General features: G+C 43.5%; 1 protein-coding gene across 1 annotated transcript in view; it reads left to right on the top strand.

Annotated features, from left to right (window-relative positions):
* CLCF1 (cardiotrophin like cytokine factor 1) overlaps positions 1–21,213 on the top strand; it is a 765,871-nt gene that overhangs the window by 310,974 nt on the left and 433,684 nt on the right. The window contains exon 2 of the mRNA XM_069628952.1: positions 19,659–19,822. Within this exon, the coding sequence (XP_069485053.1) occupies positions 19,659–19,822 (164 nt within the window). The remainder of the gene's footprint in view (positions 1–19,658; positions 19,823–21,213) is intronic.

Raw genomic sequence — 21,213 nt, 5'->3', positions numbered from 1 at the left:
TAGCATTTGATAACCCATCGGGTCCCGGAGCTCTGGAGGGATTCAGATTCATGATTGTATTTCTTATATCATTAACATCCCAATTGAGATTCCAAGAATCCTCGTTCTGTGTTGTAGCGGTTAATGAGACATTGGGGTAGGGATTATAGAGTGTTGTAAAGTGCTTAATCCATTCTTGAGCTTCTTGGAATGTTCTAAAGTCTCTGTATAAAAGGAAGGTAGTAATCGTGGGCTACAGTTTCCAAAGCCCAAGCATCCGATGTAATGTCTCGCCATTCTTCTAGATGCTGAGCCAGCCTGCTTCCCACTGGTGAACTGTGACTCAAGACCTCAGAGAGGTTTTGAGGCGGCTGATGCAGTGGCAGATGGTAAAGCTGCCCCTGCTTGAGCTGACTTTGCACCCCGTTCTCATCCACCACAAGGAAATCTTCTTTGGCCCGTTTGACCAGCCATTCCTCTCGCCCTTCCAACTGAGGAGTAGTAGCGAAAAGATCTACCCCTCCAAGGTTGTCCACAAGGTCGAAAAGGCTGAGGTTGCCTAATAGCTGCGCCTAAAGATTTGGCTGCCACCTTCGAGGTCTGCAACCTCTCAAGACTCTCATCAGCCTTGCTGCCAAAAAGATGAGACCCGTCAAAGGGCATGTTGAGAAGTCTCGATTGCACATCCGGGGCAAAACCCGACTTCCACAAACACACAAACCTGTGCATAATGGTGCTAGTAGCCATGGCTCTGCTGATGCTGTCAGCAGAATCCAGACCTGACTGAAGAGACTCACACATGGCTTCTTTGCCGTCTTTAACTATGGCTAAGAAACCGTCTCTTTCATCCCCTTCTGGAATGTGCTCTGCCGGCCATGGAAATGCAGTCCCATCGAGTGAACAGAGATTTTGCAAGGGCACATGTGGAGTTGGCAGATTTGAGTGCCATACTCCCTGCCGAAAATACCTTCCTTGCCCATCCATCTACTCTTTTGTCATCCCTATCTGGAGGGATGTTGGGTAAGCCGCTTGTTTAGATGTTGCAGTAGGTGCCTGCACCACCAGACTCTCTGAAGTGGGTTTTTTCAACAGGTAGTCAGCATCACTACTGGAAGGGCGATACTTCTTGGTCAAGTTTTTATTTATAGCCGGATTGGTTTCAGGTGTTTCCCAATTCATCGCCACCCTTTTCTGCAAGGCAATATGAAACGGTAATATGGGATCTGACTGAGGACCCTTATCTAGGATGTCTGTTAGATCATCCTGTTGGAATGGAAATGGAGGCCTACTCCACCCCATGTAGTCCACTACCTGGGACAGGAGTTGTCTGTAGGACGCATCAGCATGCTCCACAGCCTCTATTTTCCCAAACTCCAACTCAGGTGAGGTGTCCACCCCACTTGCAGTCTGTAGGTTGTCGTAGAGGTCTATAAACCTTGACTACTCTGCAATAAAACTCTCTGGTACATTTGGACATTTGGTGTACCAAATTGGAGGCCAAATGGAGCCTCTTCATCCGAGGATTCATTTTCCTCATATATGGAAGCAATAGACTTAAATAGTCTTTCCTTGGTAGTGGTACATAGGTCTTCTCAGGTATGAGAGGTTTTGAAAATAATGGATTCGACGCTGGAGGAGCCGTCAACACATTTTCATTGGCGCCATAGGCTTTAAAGGGGTGCTCAGTGTCGATGGCGCAGCTGGCAATGATGGAGCAACTGGCATCAATGCCTTCGGCGTCCAAGTCGACGATTTGGCTGGTGTCGAAGGCGCCGCCGGCATCGAAGGTGTCGATGGCGTCGACGACCCTGACATCGACTTATGCTTGGCCAGGGTAGGAGATTTAGGGTTTCGACATGCCTTCATTTTCCCCTTTCGTTCTTTCAAGGCCTTTCCAGTCATCGACTGGCACTTGGAGCAGTCCGGGGTGTTATGGTCTACCCCGAGGCACCACAAACATATACGATGGGAATCGGTCAATTACATTTTTGACCCATAATCACAACACTTTTTGGACCCAGTCTTTGCGGTTGTCGGTGTCGACGAAGAACACATTTTCTCGATTCTCTTTCGAAATAACAAAGTCGTCATGAAAGTGAAGAAGCGCACCGTATTTCTCAAAGCTAAAGCTGTCGTGGGAAAAACGGAACTGAAGCAAACGTGTTCTATACATACCTTCAATGACATCATCCTCGAGACAGCGGCCTTCGTGGGACATCGGGTCGACACCATCGACGCACATCGCCCTCTGCCGAAAATGTTTTCTGAAGCAGCTGAAGCTGGATAACGAATAGCAAAGATGAGGAATACTTGGGAGGACAGAAAGCATTAGAATTTTTTTTTTCCAGTTTGCAACCACACACTAATTGGTGCTTTGATATGCCATGGAGACAGTCATGATATACCAGGAGCATGCCCGGGAGCATCATCAGAGGCTCAGGGACACTCAGGCCTCCAGATAATGTGGGTACTAGGCCTTTTTACGCATGAAAACCTTGCAAACACGACAGCTTTATTATTTTTCTGGGTACATTTACACACAGGTTAAGAGCAAAGGGCAGTGCAAAGGTCAGGTTACTTGATAGAAACTAGGAGGCTTCTTTTGATTTTTATCTACATGGATGTAATTGCAAGCCACCTCTGAAACAGAATATATTTCTCTGAAGCCTTTTAAAAAAAGAAACTGCACACTGTCATAAAAGTAATGGTTTCTTTCCATTCAACTGTAGAAGCACTGTGCATAATTTCCTAGAATTTTAGGATTGTATAATTAATTAGATGGAAAACTAAGTTGCAATTGAGAATTAATATTTTGTAACAAATTATGCTTTTTTTCCAGTGAAAGCAAACCAGTATTGCACAATTGAATTTTTCAGAGTTCTGGTGCTGTGTGCATAATCATGCAGAGGCAGATCATTTTTACACTGATAATTTAATTTACACTCTAATTATAAGTATGTAAAATTATGACTATGCACAGTCTAGATTACATCTATTCAACCTTACAGTAAAATGGGGTACATTACTATAAATGGTCAGTGGCAGCAGAGTCTTTGCTCAAGGGTGATTGTCATTACACCAGTCACAGGTGTTCTAGCCTCTCAAATCTTCAAGACTACAATTAAAACAATCCAAAACCTGACTCTCCACGAAGTGCAAGCGCTGTTCAAATTTGAAATTGAAATAGAAAAAAAGCTAAACCTGTCCCTGTGATAATCCAGATAGGTGTTTAACTTCATGTAGTGCTTCATTAATGGTTCGTCCAACATCTAGGTACTGTGATTATTATACCTCAGTCGATACTCAGTTAACGGACCTCTGAAGGATGTTAGCCAATAAGATAGCTCAGCCAATTGAGCACTCATTGCTGCAATTTGTGCGTGATCTTTAGGTTGCAGGCTCGAATCCTGGCAAGTCCAACTCAGCCGTTCATCCTTTTGAGGTCGATGAAGGAGTACCGACTTGGGTTTGGTGATAATTGCGATAAATATGTTCTATGTACAGCGCTTGGCCAAACGCTATATAAATAACCATTTGACCATTAGATAAGATGTAGAATTTAGCATGGAGTCCTTGCATCTCTGCACTGTCGTATCATAACATTGGCATACCATTAGGTAGTAATAGCTCCAGAAAATGAGGACTCATTAGACATCAAATGACAACTCTGCTATCGAACCTCAAAACACACAATACAATTCATGTTCGCTTTACTAGGTAATTGGCTAGGTTTTTGTGATTTCAACATTTAAATATATACAGGAGAGATCAACTGGCCAGACCTTCAAGAAATAAAGAAAGGTATATTCTGTCACAATGCAGAAACCTGCCGTACGGTAATAATTTCCATACAGTTTGTGCATGCGTCGGCTGGCTGTCACATACATTTTACTCTCTTTCAAAGGAGAAAAGTCATTTTTACTCTCTTAAAATCACATTTACTCTCAAAGTTTAAAAACAGGGAGTAAAATACTCCCACCTCAAAATCTTATCTGGAGCACTTGGGACACTGCTTTCATATGCCACTAAAGCCTAATATGGAGAGCTCCTGTCATTTTATGCCAGATACAGCACCATATACAAGGTACAGTCATCAAATACAAGGTATAGATCCCATTACTAGTTACATATGCCAAAAGTGGCCTCAATTGCGAAAGTGGTGTCCATGTTATTCCAGATAAAGCTTCTTACACTAGGTATATGCAAAGTACAGTCTCACATGTCCACCCTCTGACATCCTATTCCAAGTGTAGATTCAAATGCCATTGTAATCCCATCGTATGCCAGTTAATCCTTTTTATGCCAGTTATGAATGCAAGATACAGCCTCACAGGTCCTTTTGATCACATTACCCAGCACATATGCCAATTGAAGCCTCATAATGCACATTACTGCATTTGTCAGCCAGCTAATGCCATGTATGCCTAGTAAAGTCCTCTTAGTATACAGCCAACAAAAGGATCCCGTACTTCAGCTAGTAGCTCAGGAATAGCAATCATTACAAGTTCATAAATTCAAAATGCTTTAACAATTACATTCTCGAAAGTGCATTAGGAAATTAAACCTAATGCTGATCAGTTTATATTCAGTAAAGAAGTCTGACAATCCCACAAAATAACCTATATGAATGTTATTTTAATTAATTATATAAACAAAGTCACTGTTTAAAGAAAACGTATATTGAATACTTAAAAAAAAGACAACATACCTCAAATTCAAATACAGAAGCATGTGATACACATCTACAGTTTAGAAAAGAAATGAGTAGCTAATCTGTATGGTTAAATGGTATTGACCCAAAATAACGAAAAAGAAATGCTGAATGCGCGTTTTCTGCGCATTCAGCATAGTAGAAAATGTTGAAACCCAAAATGCTGAACTAGGTGAGCAGGGCTGTGCACCGCGCCCCTAGTTCAGCATTGTAGGCTTTGAGGGTGTCCCCTGCATACATTCAAGGCAAAGCGGGGGACTAATTAACAAAATCCCAAAAGCTCGAGTTACAAAATGCGAACAAGTCGGCTTTACAATTTGAAAATCGAGCTTTGGGATTTGTTTTTTAACGTAGATCAAAGTTAAATCAGTATGGCAGCTAAGATAAAAACCAATTGGGATCCTGGAGCCTAATTAGTGAAATGGTAAACGACCCATTTGTCCATTCTGAATCGTTTAGTACATTTCTGTGTTATTCTGGACCTTTCAGGGTCAATGTACAAGATGCGTTTTGGGATATTGTAATTCTAATGCCTTCTTCAGGGCAACAATAAAATTCATAAGTATACTTAGACTATGCATGGTATAGCTTCAAACGGCCAAGTAATACGATTACATCTCACATAAAGACCCATATGCCATATCATATATAAGTTGCAGTCTTGCGTGTACACATGGTCCCATCACAGCACACCCACCCACCCACATACACACTTGTGCATTAACAGCCCAGTTGACACCTACAAAACAACCCAAATATTTTCACTCCTACACTACACACAGAGTCCCCTGCATTCAACACTCCTACACTTGCCTTTTATAACATACACACTGAGACAGTGATATTCATGGAGTGCACACACGCAGCCCCCTATACGGTTGCAGTTCTTTAACACTGTCAAGCTTGCTTGGAATAGCATTGATGTAACCAACTTGCATGCATTTTGTTGCTATTAAAAGAGATCTTATGTGTTCACACCGGATGTAATTCTTTACTCCGCCTGCATTCAGTTCGCCGTACATTCACTTTGCCATGCCTTTACTTCTACTGCCTTTCACTACTCCCAGCATCCCCTCTGTCATTACAAGCAGAGACCCCTTATACCCAACCCTCTTTTTTACTTCATATTCTTTCTTCCCGCAACCCTATGCGTAAGCTAACCTTAACCACATACATTGCCATCTTTACAATGTGAAGATGCAGACGTTTTTGAAGGCAGGAAGAAGTAAATGGATTACGAAGAAAATGTTTGGCGAACTGAATGTAGATGGGGTAAGTGCAGACAGAGTTTGCTGGGTGAAGTAAAGGTGGCGAATACAGTGCACACCATGTTATTGTGCTAGGTTATGTCTTGATGCTATACTGTGCTTAGTTTTATGTTCTTTTAGGCAATGGCCATGCTCTGGAACTGTATGCTATCATTGTTTTGCTAGCTATAGTATACCATGTTGTTATGCGATGCTAGCTAGGTATTGCTAAACGGAGTCATTTGGAAATGCCGTGTTATGTCACGTTATGGTTTTCTACTCCTTGTGGTTATCTTATGTTAGGTCACGTTACGGGTATTTGTTATGGTGTGGATTGTGTACTAAATATCCGATGTATGTATGCACAGAATTGGCATGCCTCACTAATGAAACACTGGCGAGCGTTGCCCCTTTACGGCTCCTCACACAGTCAATCACCCTTATTTTTATGCATGCGAATACACAGCTTCCATCAATGTCGCAAATAGTAATTTTACATATGTGTAATGTCAAACGTGTCTAGTCTTCTCTCCTAATGCAACGGGTTGTTAATCAAATGTAATGCTTTATTATGTAATGGTATGTAGGCCCTTCAAAAATTGCATATGCTCTTTTCTGCAACGCTTCAAGGCCATGCCAATGGCCCTTACGTGCTTTAAATATGCCACATAGCACTTGCCAAATTACTACCATTGTACACCAAGTAAGCCTCACATGTGAGGTCAAGGCATCCCATGCAAGTTACAACCTCACCTATTGGCAGATGAAAGGGTGGAAAGGGGGATGGGGTCGGGGAGGCTGTCCCGTCATGCAGTCTCTGTTTCTCATTCCTCTGTGCAGAGGGAGGAAAGGTTCCCATCGCTTTCTCTTTTAGCTTAAATTAGGAGGCTGCTGGGGACATGACGTGCGTGTTCCCACTTCTTGTCCCACTCTTACCCTCTTAGCAGCTTCTTATTGGATGCTGGCAATGGAGATTGGATGGGTGGAAGTACTAAAGTAAACATTTCTCTTACAGGCGTATTTGTTATTTTCTCTCCGGGTTTATGCCGGGATTCAGGGATGGTCAAGACAGTGCCAGGGATGCCCAAGGGGGAACCACGCTTAACAGCTATGAAAAACAGTTATTTGAAGCCAGGACACTGCCTGGGAACGTCCCTCATTTCCCAGAGGGCTGGAGGGGCCTGGAGCTTTAGATTTTGAAGATCTATTGCTGGCATTAAATGGAGCGCTGCAGAAAAAGCCTGATGTCTCATTATGTGGGACGCAGGAGGCAGACTGCTTGCAGTCATACTTTACCGTGCCATGTCCACGTGTTCAGTGCTTCAGTCTAATTGGTTGTGTAGGACCTGGGACCATCAGGCATTCGCCTGGAAATAAAACATTGCGTGTGGAGTGATCGGGTCCAGACCAGAAGCACAGGTTATTTAGCTGCAGATCAAAGGCAAAAGCCCGCCATTGTGGGGTTCCGGGTTGGGACAGGAGGGAAAGGGCTGGCGGATGCCAGCCAGAACTGGTTGCCCACAGTGGGCGTCCGGGGCGGTTTCGCAGGGCCAGGTATCGGAGGTGCAGGAGGGTGCGTGGGGGGCGGAACGGCACCAATCTAAGGGCGTAAAAGCAGCCACTGGGGACGAGGAGAGCACAGATCTCTACCTCGTCCCACTGGAAGATGGTCGCTGCCGCGCTCGCACTGCCTGCCGGAGCCCTTGACCACTGTGTTTGGAATTTGTTTTCCCATCCCACGCACCCTTTTTATCTTGAAGGAGGGGAGAGTAGTTGCAGGTGGGGGGAGGACCATGGGGACACTGACATCCCTTTCCGAGGGACTACAGAGCTGGAATGGGGCTCAACTACTGGAGGCTCACGGCGGGACCGGGCGACAGCAGGTTCTGGTGGAAAATGTGACTGGCTCACGGTAACGACTCCGGAAAAGGGCAAGGTGGGGAGGGGACAGGGCCTCATCACCTTGCAATGCACCTTAGGGGTGGCGGGGAGCCATGGTCCACCTGGACCACTTGCCAGTAGAAGTGTTTATCGAATATGTAATGATGGTTATTAATGATTGTGTATTTTAATTAATGTCACATTTATGGTTGATTTATGTTTGCTTTGGTATTAAAAAATGTGGCTGGTATGGCATCCAAATTGAGAGTCATGTGTGATCACTCTTCCCCTGGGTATGCCCCCCACCCCCGCTCAGCCCACTGGCCCATGTCTGCTGCCTTGAAACCAGTCTCTTTTACCCTACACATGGCAGCAGTTATCAGAGCAACCAAATGGTTAGAGCCAATAGTTCTTGTATAAATGTAACCCGTTTGTTTATTTAGGTGATATCTGTACAAGGGGGAAAAGGCTGTGGCAGTGGCCACCTGAAGTTCTTTTTGTCCCCTACCACCCTGCCTATTACTGTCCTACAGCATGTTATTTTATTAAAGCATTTAGTGCCTCCACTTAACTCTCAGAGTGGACAAGAACATGCAGGAAATCCTACAGAGACTTCAATAAATCCCCAGTACTTTGGCTAGTCATGGACAACCCGTAGCGGTAACTGGCATAGGATTGTGAGTATTGGTGTCTTTATTTAAATGGTTTCTCCACAGTTGTTACTGTCTCTCATTCATAGTTACAGTGCACAACAATGTGTGTGGTTTCTGGCATCACATACAAATTACCAACTAAGATATGCTATAAAGAGGAACATGTGTACAGATGTATTACACCTTGACTGTTTCACACATTGATTCCAACATTATGAAGCAGCAGAGCTAGCAGACATCTTTCTGGACTGCTACTATAATGACGTGGCCATTATGTCTGCACACAACAGAACAATATTTCTGTGACATCAGTTCATTTTTGGACTTTCGTCAGGACATACCTAGAGCCCTGTGGGAGATCAGTTTAGAGCATTTCATTTAGGACATAAGCAATAACTTGAGGGCTAATTACCCCTTCATTAATGGTCAGTCAAAGTCCCCCAATAGTCATGGAACCTGAGCCCTTCCAGGGACTTTGAGGCCCCCATTGAGTCCAAGGCTGTTCGTCGCTCTTTATAAATCTCTCCCTATCTCTCTGTCCCACTCTCTCTAACTTGGTCTAACTCTCCAATCACACTGCAAAACACCGTTTTTAGGTGGATCTAGGATACATCAGTTCATAAGGTTACAGATCATTCTGACAAAACTTCAACATGCAGAGTCCCTCACAGTTTTCAAAACACCAGACACTGACCAAATACAAATAGAGACCACAGACTGGAAATAGAGACTGGAACAGGACAGATTAAACATCATGTACACAGAGGACACAATCTGATAACATTTTGTCCTGTGAGATGCATACACCAAGAAATACAACACTCTGCATACAACGCCATTTCGAGGGAGCCTTAGTGGGTGAAGCAGAAGACTAAAAACTGTACTTAGTCCTAGGAAAACCACCATAGAATGTGAAGAGGGGAGCAAATTATGCCTATGTATGGCACAAAAATAGACCACAAAAGACACCTTAAGAGAGGTAAGAGGATTATTAGCCTTCTTCTTAGCACATCCTCAAATTTATAGGCGAAGTCTAGAACTACAAACAAAACAGTGCCAAGGGGCTTATTTGTTCCCTTCTCAATATGCGTCCCGATGCCTGGGGCATCAATCAGCGTTTCCAAATGAGATTCAAAAACAGATTTGCAAAAATATATATCATTTATTATTTTTTATGTTCAGCAAAAGCTAAAAATGTGTTCACAAAGTCAACAAATGCTAAAAAACTTAATTACCCAGACATTTGGAGTACAGTGCAAATAGCAATAACATGTACCCCTAAAACTTAGGAGATAAACCAGCAGAATAAACAGAAAACCACAAAATATACCAAATAATACCGGGTTGTGTATAAACCAAAAGTGATTCAGGATTAGGGTCACTCTGGGGTAGTGTTGTGCAAGTGTAACCAAAAGTAAACTTAATCGCACACTACAGTCATACCAATACTCATTCAGGCATACTCATTCTATCATCACATTCCCAACATGTTTCTTTCTGATCGTGTGTGTAGGTATGGTAAACAGAAATTCATCAGGGGTAGTCTGCCGTCTACAAAACCAATTATAACCTAATGATGGTACTTATCAGGGTACAATTATTCTAGTGTCTTCCACAATTTGAATGTTGTGAATTCGACAAGCAAAACAAATGAACAGTGAAGCCAAATTACAATTACATTGACTTAGCGCGCAGATTTATGCAAATGGATTGTCCAAACTTAACAAGTCCTTTAAATGGTCCAGGATTCGTTTTGGGACTCAACAGCAACCAAGGACTCCATATCTGAAAAGGGAACATCAGGGTATAAATAAAGGATGCCCTGATTATTCATTCTCTGCATATAGAATTGAATAAGCATTAACACGATCTTGTCTTCAAATACTGGTTAAGAAAGTAATGCACCAACCCTAACTGGTAGGTGCATCACTGTAGTGGTCAACAAGATAACAGTGACTCTTCTTATTGTTGTCTATTCTGTAAAGGGGTAGACTTGATGCCCAAAGTACCGTCACCATGTGGTCTAGAGAGCAAAAAGGATGAATGAAATGGCCAAATTGTGCATTTGCCAAAGCGTGTTTTTGAGCTTGGTGAGTATTACGCCACTTACTTAGATGGAAAAGGGTCCTGAGGTATTCCAAGGTAAATCTCCCAGAATTCACGGTCTTAGATCCTGTGTGGTTGCAGTCTAGCACCAAACCAGATACAACTGGCTGTTTAGCCTATAGGGTGTACAGGAGAATAAAACGTATCACCTCTTTAGATGTCTGTCCAGTGTTCATTGAGCGTTTACATATCATTTAAGATTGTGCTGCTTACCACTATTAATGCGTTTAACTGCGCATCATCGGTAGGACAGTATAATGCTGTCCCGTTCCACACAGACGTGTTTGTCTCTTGTTCGGTTGATAATTGAACAGACCCAGATTAGACACTCCGTGGTGCTCCTTGAGCTAATATTAGCTGCAGGTGGGCTGCTGATGCTGATTGGTGGCCTGTGTGGTATGGGAATACAAATAGGTTGGGATATGATTAACAAAAGTAAACCCATGATGTCCGAAAGTCCCTATTTAAGTTCCTCATAGGTGCACACTGACTATTTCTCGGGGATTGACTTGCAACCTGACATTAATGGGTCAGGAAGGAAATACGATCTTGCACGCAATTGCAAACCGTGTCTAGATCGAATATACGCGAAATTGGCCGTATCGGTCTTGCGAGGAAAATAGACTTATACATTTCTATAACTCTGTGGCAAAATCCTGAGTTAAAGTTAGGAGTGCCCGTGTCCGGATGCCAGAGACAGCAGGAAATTCTAATAGTTACGTGTTGTCTTTTCCAGTTCCTAGTCTTACCGGGGTAGCGTTGTCCTCCAGTCTCCTTCGTCTATGCTTCCAGTGCAGTTGCTGAAATGGTACCGTGGTCACCTGATTTTTAAGTGCTGATGCGTGCATTTCTCGACGTTGTGCGCGCCTTGTGATTGGAGCAAGAGTCACATGAACGCATAGTCAGTCAGCTGATGGTTCGTAGTGTAGTACTCCCGTTTGTTATTTATCCTATGTCTGGAATAATACGAAGCAACCAGCCAGAAACAGCAGAGGACAGGAGTGTATGTCATTCCAGGTCCCCGAAGAAGCCAGACATGGTCCACAAAGTAAAATGGGATTTTTAATAGTCAGGCATGCAAAAATGACCATCAACGGTGTGAATGCAATGCTTCATGTGTCCTATGTATTTACTGTGTTAATATTTGTCAGATTCATCCAATAAGGGTGATTTCAGAACTAGAAGTCAGGGCTTAAACAAAATGGGATACCCACCCAGATCGACCTACATTTAGTTACACCTAAAAGCCTGATCATCTCCACCTGCTGCATCACCTACAAAGCTACAATGTCACGTTGTCCAATTTAGTTACCAGAGAAGATGTACATCTTTGGTGGTCAACAACAGGGGCCAAACAATGGCAGCCGTGTGCTTTAAAAATGCAAGAAAGAAACACATTTGTGTTCTGATTACAATATAACCTTATACAACCAAATTTACTAGATTTTTTAACAGAATAATAAAACATTTGTGAATCCTTCATAACAACTGCAATTCTCTAAATAAATTGACATGCAACTAAATCCATACACACTTGTTTTTCAATTCGAACAGTTCATAAATAAATCTTACTAAGGACTCAGTCACCCCCAAAATTCTATTCCAGAAGCTAGGAGTAGAAAGCCACATAACATTATATACAAATTTGTCGAAGTGCCTCACACAGCAAGTATATACCAAAGCACAATAGTGCAACACATTTCCATCATTTCCACAGTGTCCTGGTTATTAGACAATCTACAAACACATTGAGTTCGGTCTAAAACCCTTCTAATTGCAAAATTGTATGCCTAAAGTTAGAGTTAAAAAATGTAGTTAAATATTGAGGGGGGCTTTTCTCCCCCTCTTTTTCCAACCCGGAAATGTGTTTAAGCAGGACATATTTTGCTGTCAAAGCTCTTGTATTCATTCAATCAAAGTCCTTTAAGGTCTTCTTAACTCTTTGAGGGTTCAATATTAGAAGAGATTTGCTCACTGCACTCTCCAACAAATTGTAACCAACAGAACATTTAGATAGTTCTCCAGAGGTGTTAATCATTACAATTATATTCAAATTGTATTTTATAATAAAACAGAGAGCAGCTGCCACTGCACATAGTACCTTAAAGAAGAGAGGCCCTATTTGTACCTAATTATTACAGTTGGTACGCTTTGTGGAAGAATTAGAACCTTTCTCCAGATAGTTCCAACATATTTTAAAAAGACCAATCAAAGTTCTGCAATGTCTTCAAACCATAAAGCATAGTTGGAATTATCTTCTGTTTATACAAATGTAAAAGAGGAATTAGTGTACATTGCCCATATTTTGTCATAATACATTTCATTTGGGCAGTGAAAGCAGGCATTTTCAATCTTAATCTGTAAATTGCTCTAAACAAATTAGGCCACTTCTAGTAAGGAAATCTGAGATGAATCAAATTATTTGAGACTGTTAACTAGAACTCCTTTTCAACAAAAAGCACATTATTGCTGTGTTGGTGATATTAGAGAGTTCATGATTAGTCATATACCCAGAGAGCGAATTTAATGCCGATTGAAGACTTACTGATGTATGACTGTAAAATAATTCAGTCATCAGCATATGCTAACCATTTAATATGTAGATCCCCCATACAGGGTGCAAAAGAAAAGACTTTTAAGCAAGACTTCTTCCTCTGGGTTTTGATCCTGCAGAACAATAAACTTGTCAGATCAGGCCTGCTCCAGCCCTCTTGTAAACCATGAAAAGCTCAAAAGCCACCTCTTCAAAGAGTGAATACATCACTGCTTCAAGCAACATTTTAGCAATGCCCTAATTACTGGCCAAACGTATTCACTAACTCTCGGCCATGCCCTCGCATTTGCGCTCTATAAACAGCAACTACAATCACACAGCCCTGCCTCCAAAACAACACAGTAGCCCCTCCCCCAAAATAACAGTCAAAACGGTACCAAAATAGCACAGTTACAATAGGTCTGCTATAAGTTGTTCAATGTGGGTAGGCCAAAGATACCACAAGGCAATAAAAGTTGTTACGCAAGGCTTGGATAGGGACGAAAAGCTGTCACAAATGCCTCTCTACCCAGAACGGTGAAAGATAGACTAAAAGGGGAGAGGCAGGCTATGTGGGTTACATATAAGAGGCTCCTACTAAGTTTGAGGCCCGGCAACAGTGATCTTGTAGATAGATACTCTGAGGAAGGCCCTGGTACAAAGGGAACAGGCCACCGTGCTGGTTCAACTCCAGTTCTCCTAAGGCCCATAACTTCGGCTCTGAGCATAGGTGTGTACAAGGGGAAGCAATCCTCACATTTTCAAAAAGGGTATGCTCATCACAGTGGGAAGCAGGCCTCAATGGGCTTCAGAGAGCCTACTTTAATGTTGCTGACTGCAACCTATGACTGTGCTCAGTCGAGGAGGCCTTAGGCATCTGCACATGACTATGAGAAGGCTTTATTGCCCATGCCTGGTCCTGCACATGTGTTGCCCATTGCCTACGTCCCCGGCTACGGATTGCTCTTGGGAATAGGATGCAACAGGCCTTGTGGTGCCCGAAGAAGTTGTGAGGAGGGATGGAACACAAGTTCGGCACTCAAGAAGCATGTACAGGGGTCATGGGATGCAAGTGCTTCTTAATCGTCAGAAGGCACAGGCATTTCCCATCTGTAACCTACAAAATGTACATCAAGAACCGCTTCAACTTTCTCCTACGTTAGCTCAATAAGCTCCACCTGCCACTCCCGCCCTTTCCCTGCCCGAATGAAAATGATTGTGTGCGTGTGTGGGAGTGGGAGGGCATACAAGAGAATTGATGTTCTCAAATCAAAGCTAAATGAACAACCACAACACACTGCTTTGCAGTCATCCCTACTACTGCAATTCTGGAAGCCTCACAGCCTTCTGCCACTTACCTCAATCGCAGCCTGCATCTAAAGAGTGGTCTGGCATGGTATTTTAACTTGGGCTACCAGCCACACAGCACTCAGTCACGGTATCTCAGATCTCTGACCTGCACACTCACGAAGCACTGATGGTATTCCAACAATTACCTGTACCAACGCTGACTTCAGCCACTCAGCACTCTATCAAAGTAGCTCAACCGTAACATGCAGCTTTACAGCTATGATATGATTATCTTGTCATAACATATATCCTGACTTGATTGCTTACGTGTCTTATAGAATGTTTGCTTCACCATGTTTGGCATGATGTAATGACATTCCTACTGAGGCGTTGAAGGAGAGGTGCCTAGCTTGTAGGGTTTCTCATGGGGTTGTTATGCATGAAGCTGATTAAAGAAACATCAAACTACCAATACTGCTTCAATCTCACCACCTTCAAAGCACTCTGTCAGTGTATCTTAGCCAGAACCGGATCACACGGACACCACCCCACAGTCCCAGACCAGCTGCTCTGAGGAGGCGCTGAGCAACCTGCAAATAAAAAGCTATTCATTCAGGAGATGGACAACGATACTGAGTTCCAGATCTTAAATAAGGCACAGTACACCGGAGAAGAGTTTTAGTGCCCTGACAGGCTTCTATATAAAAAATGTTTCAACTGCTAAACACCACTGATACCTTCTAATAATCCCATGCTCTACTCCATTTTCCCGTTCCGTGTTTAATAAGACCTTAGTATAGATAAGTGATACCCATTACCTAAACTCCTCTGCATGTTAACCTTTAGCAGGTTTCCCATTTCTCCCTCTGAGCACATTCACTTACTAAACATCTCAACCACCCACCTCCCTTATATGCCACTTTGATTATCAACAGTTAAATGTGCTAGGCAGCTGCAGTCTGTCCCAATTAATTAAATCCCTAGTCACTAGTCCATAACCGTTATTAAGTTAACCTGAGTCAGAAGTCTAAACAGTAACTTTCTTCTGCTGTGGCCTCCTTGCTGCTGTAGTACAACCCCGCTGTGCCACAGGTGGCTGCTATGGGACACTTGTCTAAACTTCCTAGAGCTTTCCTTGGGAGCCCTTATTCTCTTCACAGGGCTTTGGGAGCCCTTATTCTCCTTCATTTCCCCCGTGGTAGTGTCTCTCTGAGTCTTGTTTCCTCCGTGAAGATGCCCGTTCGACGAGAGGAGTCCCCGGGTTTTGCGGGCCCGTTGATCTATATCCTCAATGGTGGCGCAGACAAGCTTGAATTGGGCCCGGCACAGGCCCTGCCCACCCGGGCAGGGCTTTTCCCTGTCACTGGCATCCTGTGCTATGCTCTGGCCACACCAGACGTGATGTAACCGGGCTCCAGGTAAGTGCTTTCCAGCTCCCCAGGGAGAGCGGTAGTGCAAAGGCCCCTGGCAGCCTTGCACGCAACGTCAGTACTTCCTCTTCAGTTGTTGCCACCCGCCCCACATGGCTCTGGGGCGGGTGGACTTCTTCTTCCTACGCCGCTGCCATTTTCTTTCACCCGGGTCGCACCGTGCACGCGACCCGGGACTTTCACCTTTCTCCTCATGCCACGCTCTGGTTTGGATCGCAGTGACATGGTGCCCCAGACTGGAGCGTTATCTTCACCCGGGCCGCACTGCTCACATGGCCTGGGACTTTTCCTATCTTCTGGCCCACCTGGGTTGGCCACCAGGCGGGTCACTGCCTCCCAGGCCATGCTCTCGTTTAGGGTCTATCCCACACAAGTGGCCCCGCGTGTGGGTGTCTACCTTCACCTGAACCGCACCACACACGTGGCCCGGGACTTAGTGTCGCGGCGGGCTGCAGCTGACAGACGCAGCTCAGCTTGACCCCTTTAGGACGCCCTAGGGGGCCACTCGAGACTGCAATACCCCATGCATCACAGATCTGCTTTTACCATTTTCTTTCTTTCTGTTTTCTTCTCCTTCTGTTATCTTTGTCTGTCCTCCTCGACTACCACCTTCAAATGGTTCTAAGTCCAGTCCATGTCTCTGTCTGTTGGCAGGGGAGGCCTGCCCATTGCCCCTCAGTCTCAAGGTTCCATGTGTCCCCCATGGTGGGGAATGTGGTACAGTCAGGTAAGTCCATGTTAAAACACGTACACATTTAATAAAAACATTGAATACAGCTCCTGCTGCTTTATTTCTACCTTTATATATCTATAGCCCCCACTAGCTGACAGGCCCATTTGGGCCGGTGATTACACTGACATGCAGCAATAAAGAGCTATGGCAAAGTATCCCAATCCTGACCTACTATGTCACCACTGTAACCCACACACAGATCCTGCTGCACCACTGGTATAGCAGAAGACCGTTTTGTACCTTTTAATTCATATTTCCCTTCATGGCCTAATGAAGGAAAAATAAGAAAAACCCAAATAAAAGGCTTAAAGGTCAATGTGGACAACTGAAGTGTGGGCCTAAGGATTACAGTCCATGCGGCCAACTCATGTTTGGGGCAGAGTCTCGCAGGTAGCCAAATGGGGCTGCATGCCAGAAGCAAGGGACTCCTCTCAGCATCCGTTCAAGCTTACTGCACACTAGTGGGAATTTTGTCATCAGACATAAGGAAGTCTATGTTTTTTGATGAGATTTTATGACGCCTGGTTTACTGTTAAGGCAGCTACTTAGCCCTTTGGCAATGCTGCTGAGCGGTGAGAGGGGTCCGAGTATATGTGTGATTTACTTAGTAGGAGGAAGAGCAAGGTTGAAGGTTCGAACTCTTTTCGAAACACAAGTGATGCAATACGGATGTTCATTGGCAGAGAACTGCAAAAGATTGCAGCTTGAAATGAGAAGGTGTAACCACCAGCTCAGGCTTTTTCAAATTAGGAACTTTTAAGAAGATAAGCCTGAACTGCTGATTTATAAATTTATCATAAATATTGTAATTTGTTTTCATCTACACTAGAGTGCCTGAAGAACCGTTTTGCCGTTAGCCATTTCGTATATTATGAACCAGTGTGCAGTATTATTTACCTAAATCTAGAGCAGAGCTCCAGATAAGAGTTCTAGGTGGGAGTTTTCTCCCTATTTTGGAAGTTTGGAGTTCAATGATTTTTCAGGGAATGAAAAAGTAGTTCTCACTATCAGCTGTTCTTTGTGCTCAGTAATTATCATAACTGAAAGGCTACTTTTATTGATGTACGCCCTTGTCAAATAATTTACCACAGTAGTAAAGCAGTGTTTATGGCATGGGCTGCTGATGCCTCTGGTTTGTACACATCAACAGAGCAGTGTGGGTGGTACCAAGAGGCAGGCACCTGCCCTTTTGTTACTCTCAGTTTTTGAATGTTTTCCAAATTTCAGGAAGCAAAATGTGCACTCGCCATTGGCTAGTGATATTTCACTCTTGGCGAACAAGAAATGGTGTACTGTGTATATGTATAAAATAGAGGTGGCAAGTAACTTTTTTATGGCAAGCTAGTAGCTTGCAACTTTAATTGTTGCCCAGGGTTATGGTATTGGGAGTTTCACTGTGCTCTGCTGCCATTCACATGGTCTTCGGGTGCTCTGACGGATCTGAAAGAGAGGGGAGTGGGTGAGGTTAGTGTGAAGAGGGGAAAACGCAAGATCGCTTTGCTGTTTGCTGATGCACGCAGAACAGAAGTACCCTGAGCTCTGCCGTGGAGATTGCTTTCTAGGGGTTGTGCTTTAAAAGTATATATATAGACATGTGTGTCCGAATGGGAGCCACGTGTGCCCGTGGTGCTAGGATGCATTGACTTGAGGTGTGGTATGTACGTTGGCTGTAGAGGTGTAGTGATCTAATATGTTTGATGTCTGTTGTGAAGGGGTGGTCAATTGCCATGTGTGGATGGCTTAGTTGGTATGCGTATTTTGCATTGGAATGTAGAATTTTAACAGGTTAGTGCCTGAAGCATTCAGAGACCTTGATGGGCAGAAAAACCTGAAACCACATCTAGCAGATCAGACATAGCATAACAAGGCAGGCAAAAAGACATGAAAGCTATCACAATGTTTTAGAAGTTATAGAAACACCTGGAAAAGGTGTAACAGCCTGGTTCACTCTCCATGCTCCTACCAGTGTGTCCTTGCAGACAGGTCCCATTTCACTTTATCACATTGCCAGTGCCAGTGTGTTAGTCTCTCAGTTCTCTCTCTGTCTTTCTTTCTCTCTCTCTCTTTTTCTCTCTCATACATTTTACCATAAATGCCACAAGTATCTGGGAATTGGCAGATGCGGGACGAGGGCAGTCTGGAGACTTCACTTATTACCAAAAGCTAGGTGCTAAGCAAGAACGTTTGTTTCAGAGAAACAGCTACATGAGATATAAAGATCCCAGACAGTCTTTCTCACTTCCTTAGTACGTAGTTTAGCAGGCTGAGTGCCATCTCAAACCTCACTCTAATTTGCTCTGGGCTATATACTCCATGGCCCCTGGGACTTTTGCCTGCCGGGGCAAAGCCCATTGGTGCATAGGACGACATTTGTCAGGCAATCAGGGACGGGGCCTGCATCCATGGTCATATCTCCTGGAAGTCTATTGCAGTATTTCTCCTGCAGCCCTCACATTCCTCTTACACAGTGCACACAGTCACAGGCCTAACTGAAATCCCTCCTACCTGCTATCCCTCACATAGTTTGGCGGCTGTTTCATAACTTCAGTTTCAGAATGATGCTGCATACCACTCATCTAGAGGGCTGGTCTAGATAGTCAATAGTTAGTGGAAGGCAATGGTAGGTTGAGATCTGAGTTAAGAAACTAATTTGCTGCAGTGCGTGAGATGGGTGTAACGCCATGTATACAAGGTTGCACCATAGATTTGAATGGGGTAGCAAGTGGAAGTAAAACTACAAGAATATACCAAATAGAAGGGAATGATCATATGGCGATCCAGATCAGCTGGTAAGGGTCCACATATACTATGCTTTTGCTGAATAGGACACAAAGGTACTGCATGGACTACAGAGTGTGTGGTGCATTGAAGGAGCTGTACAACACGTACTGATTCCATATTACTGGATACTCGAGTGGATGAAATATAACTGCTTTGTTTTCAAACAGATGTTGAATTTCTTTAGATCATTAAGATATGATTGATCACTTATGATCTTATAGCAAGCATCCTATGTCCCTTCGTGTAATTATACTTTGGGGAGCAGTACATCATATGTCTTACTGTTTTAACTCTTTGCTGTTCTCTCTTCCTAGGAGACTCTCCGGGGATCCTAGCCTTCCTTCTGGCCTCCCTCCTGCACCTGGCCACTGTCCCTGCTCTCAACGTGACAGACTGTTCTGCGCGGCAGTCCATCCAGAAAACCTACGACCTCACCAAGTACCTGGAGCACCAGTTGCGCTCACTTGCAGGACCTTACGTAAGTAGTAGCAAGTGTGAGGAAGAAGGCCCGCAAATCCCATGTGTAGGTGCTCTAGAAGGGCACCCCATCATTGGAGGTGGGGGCATGCAAAACTTTGCTGGTTCAAAGTGTCTTCACAAAATGGTGGAAATAAAAATCCATACGGTAAAGAGGCAATTTTAAGGCAAGCAGGAAAACGAGGTAGTTAGTCTAGGAGCTACATGCATACTATACTGACTTTAGCAAAGGCCGGAGCTCCAATCCTGAAGGGATCACTTGACCACACTGAGTTAACGTAAACAAATTGCTTTAAGCCACCATAACCTACTTTCCCATATTAGCCAACATTGGCAGCTCTGAGGAATGACTAAACTCACTGATTGAGCACTAAATTAAAAACAAAATCTGCACATTTAAATTACAAATTACAAAATATTCTTATATATGCAGAAGAGCTAGGTATTTGTTTGGGACACACAGCAATTAATTGTAACATTCCCCACGAAGAGATGCTGTTAGTTATGCCAGATTTCGCAGCAGTTAAGAAGCGAATACTTTTTCCATAAAAGGATGGGTCTTATACCTAGGAATGCTCTTAAAGAATGAGAAAGTACAGTATGAACAATGTGACCGGTGAGCTTGCAATGAAAAGACGTTTGTGTGTTCAGAATAAAAGTTTTGCGCAAATGATTTTTAAAAAAAAAATATTTATTTAAAAAGATCACATCATAACAACATATGAACAAAAACACAAACAAAAAAATACAAACATCATACAATCACAGCAAATCAGCATTAACTATATACATCAGAAACACCCCCCTCTCCTCCTGGAGTCACAATACAAGCAATAAAACAAATCTAATAGAGTAACAGAAATTTGCCCCAGATCTTATTAAATAATGCATCTTTCTTTTCTCTCCGAAACAGCACTCTCTCCATATCTGCTAAAGAATGCATCTCAGCAATCCATTCCTCAATAGTAACAGGGGTAGACGTTTTCCAATGTCTCAAAATGAGCTTCTTCCCCACCATTGCCCCACGAAAGATCCATTTCTCCTGAGAAGTAGTCAGGTCGTCCAACAAATCCGCACTACCCAGCACTATGGTCTTAAAATCCATATGAACCTTCACTTCAAGAATCCTTTCACAGATCTGGTCAAATTCAAACCACATACCTCTCACCCTTGAGCGCTCCCACACCATATGCTCAAAGGTGCCCACTTCGTGTAAACATGCCCAACATTCCGAGCTGTCACTCATTCCCCTCTTCATCATTCTTTCAGGCGTCCATTATGTTCTATTCAAAATCTTTATTTGACACAACCTTTCTGCAAGACTCAAAGAACACAGCTTCACATTCTCACAAATACACGTCCAATCATCCTCCGTAATATCTTCTCCAATTC

Source organism: Ambystoma mexicanum, chromosome 12, assembly GCF_040938575.1.
Source record: "Ambystoma mexicanum isolate Mex_15411 chromosome 12, UKY_AmexF1_1, whole genome shotgun sequence".
NCBI classification, from domain to species: domain Eukaryota; kingdom Metazoa; phylum Chordata; class Amphibia; order Caudata; family Ambystomatidae; genus Ambystoma; species Ambystoma mexicanum.
Note: the sequence above shows the minus strand (reverse complement) of the source record. Positions and strands in the feature narration are given on the sequence as shown.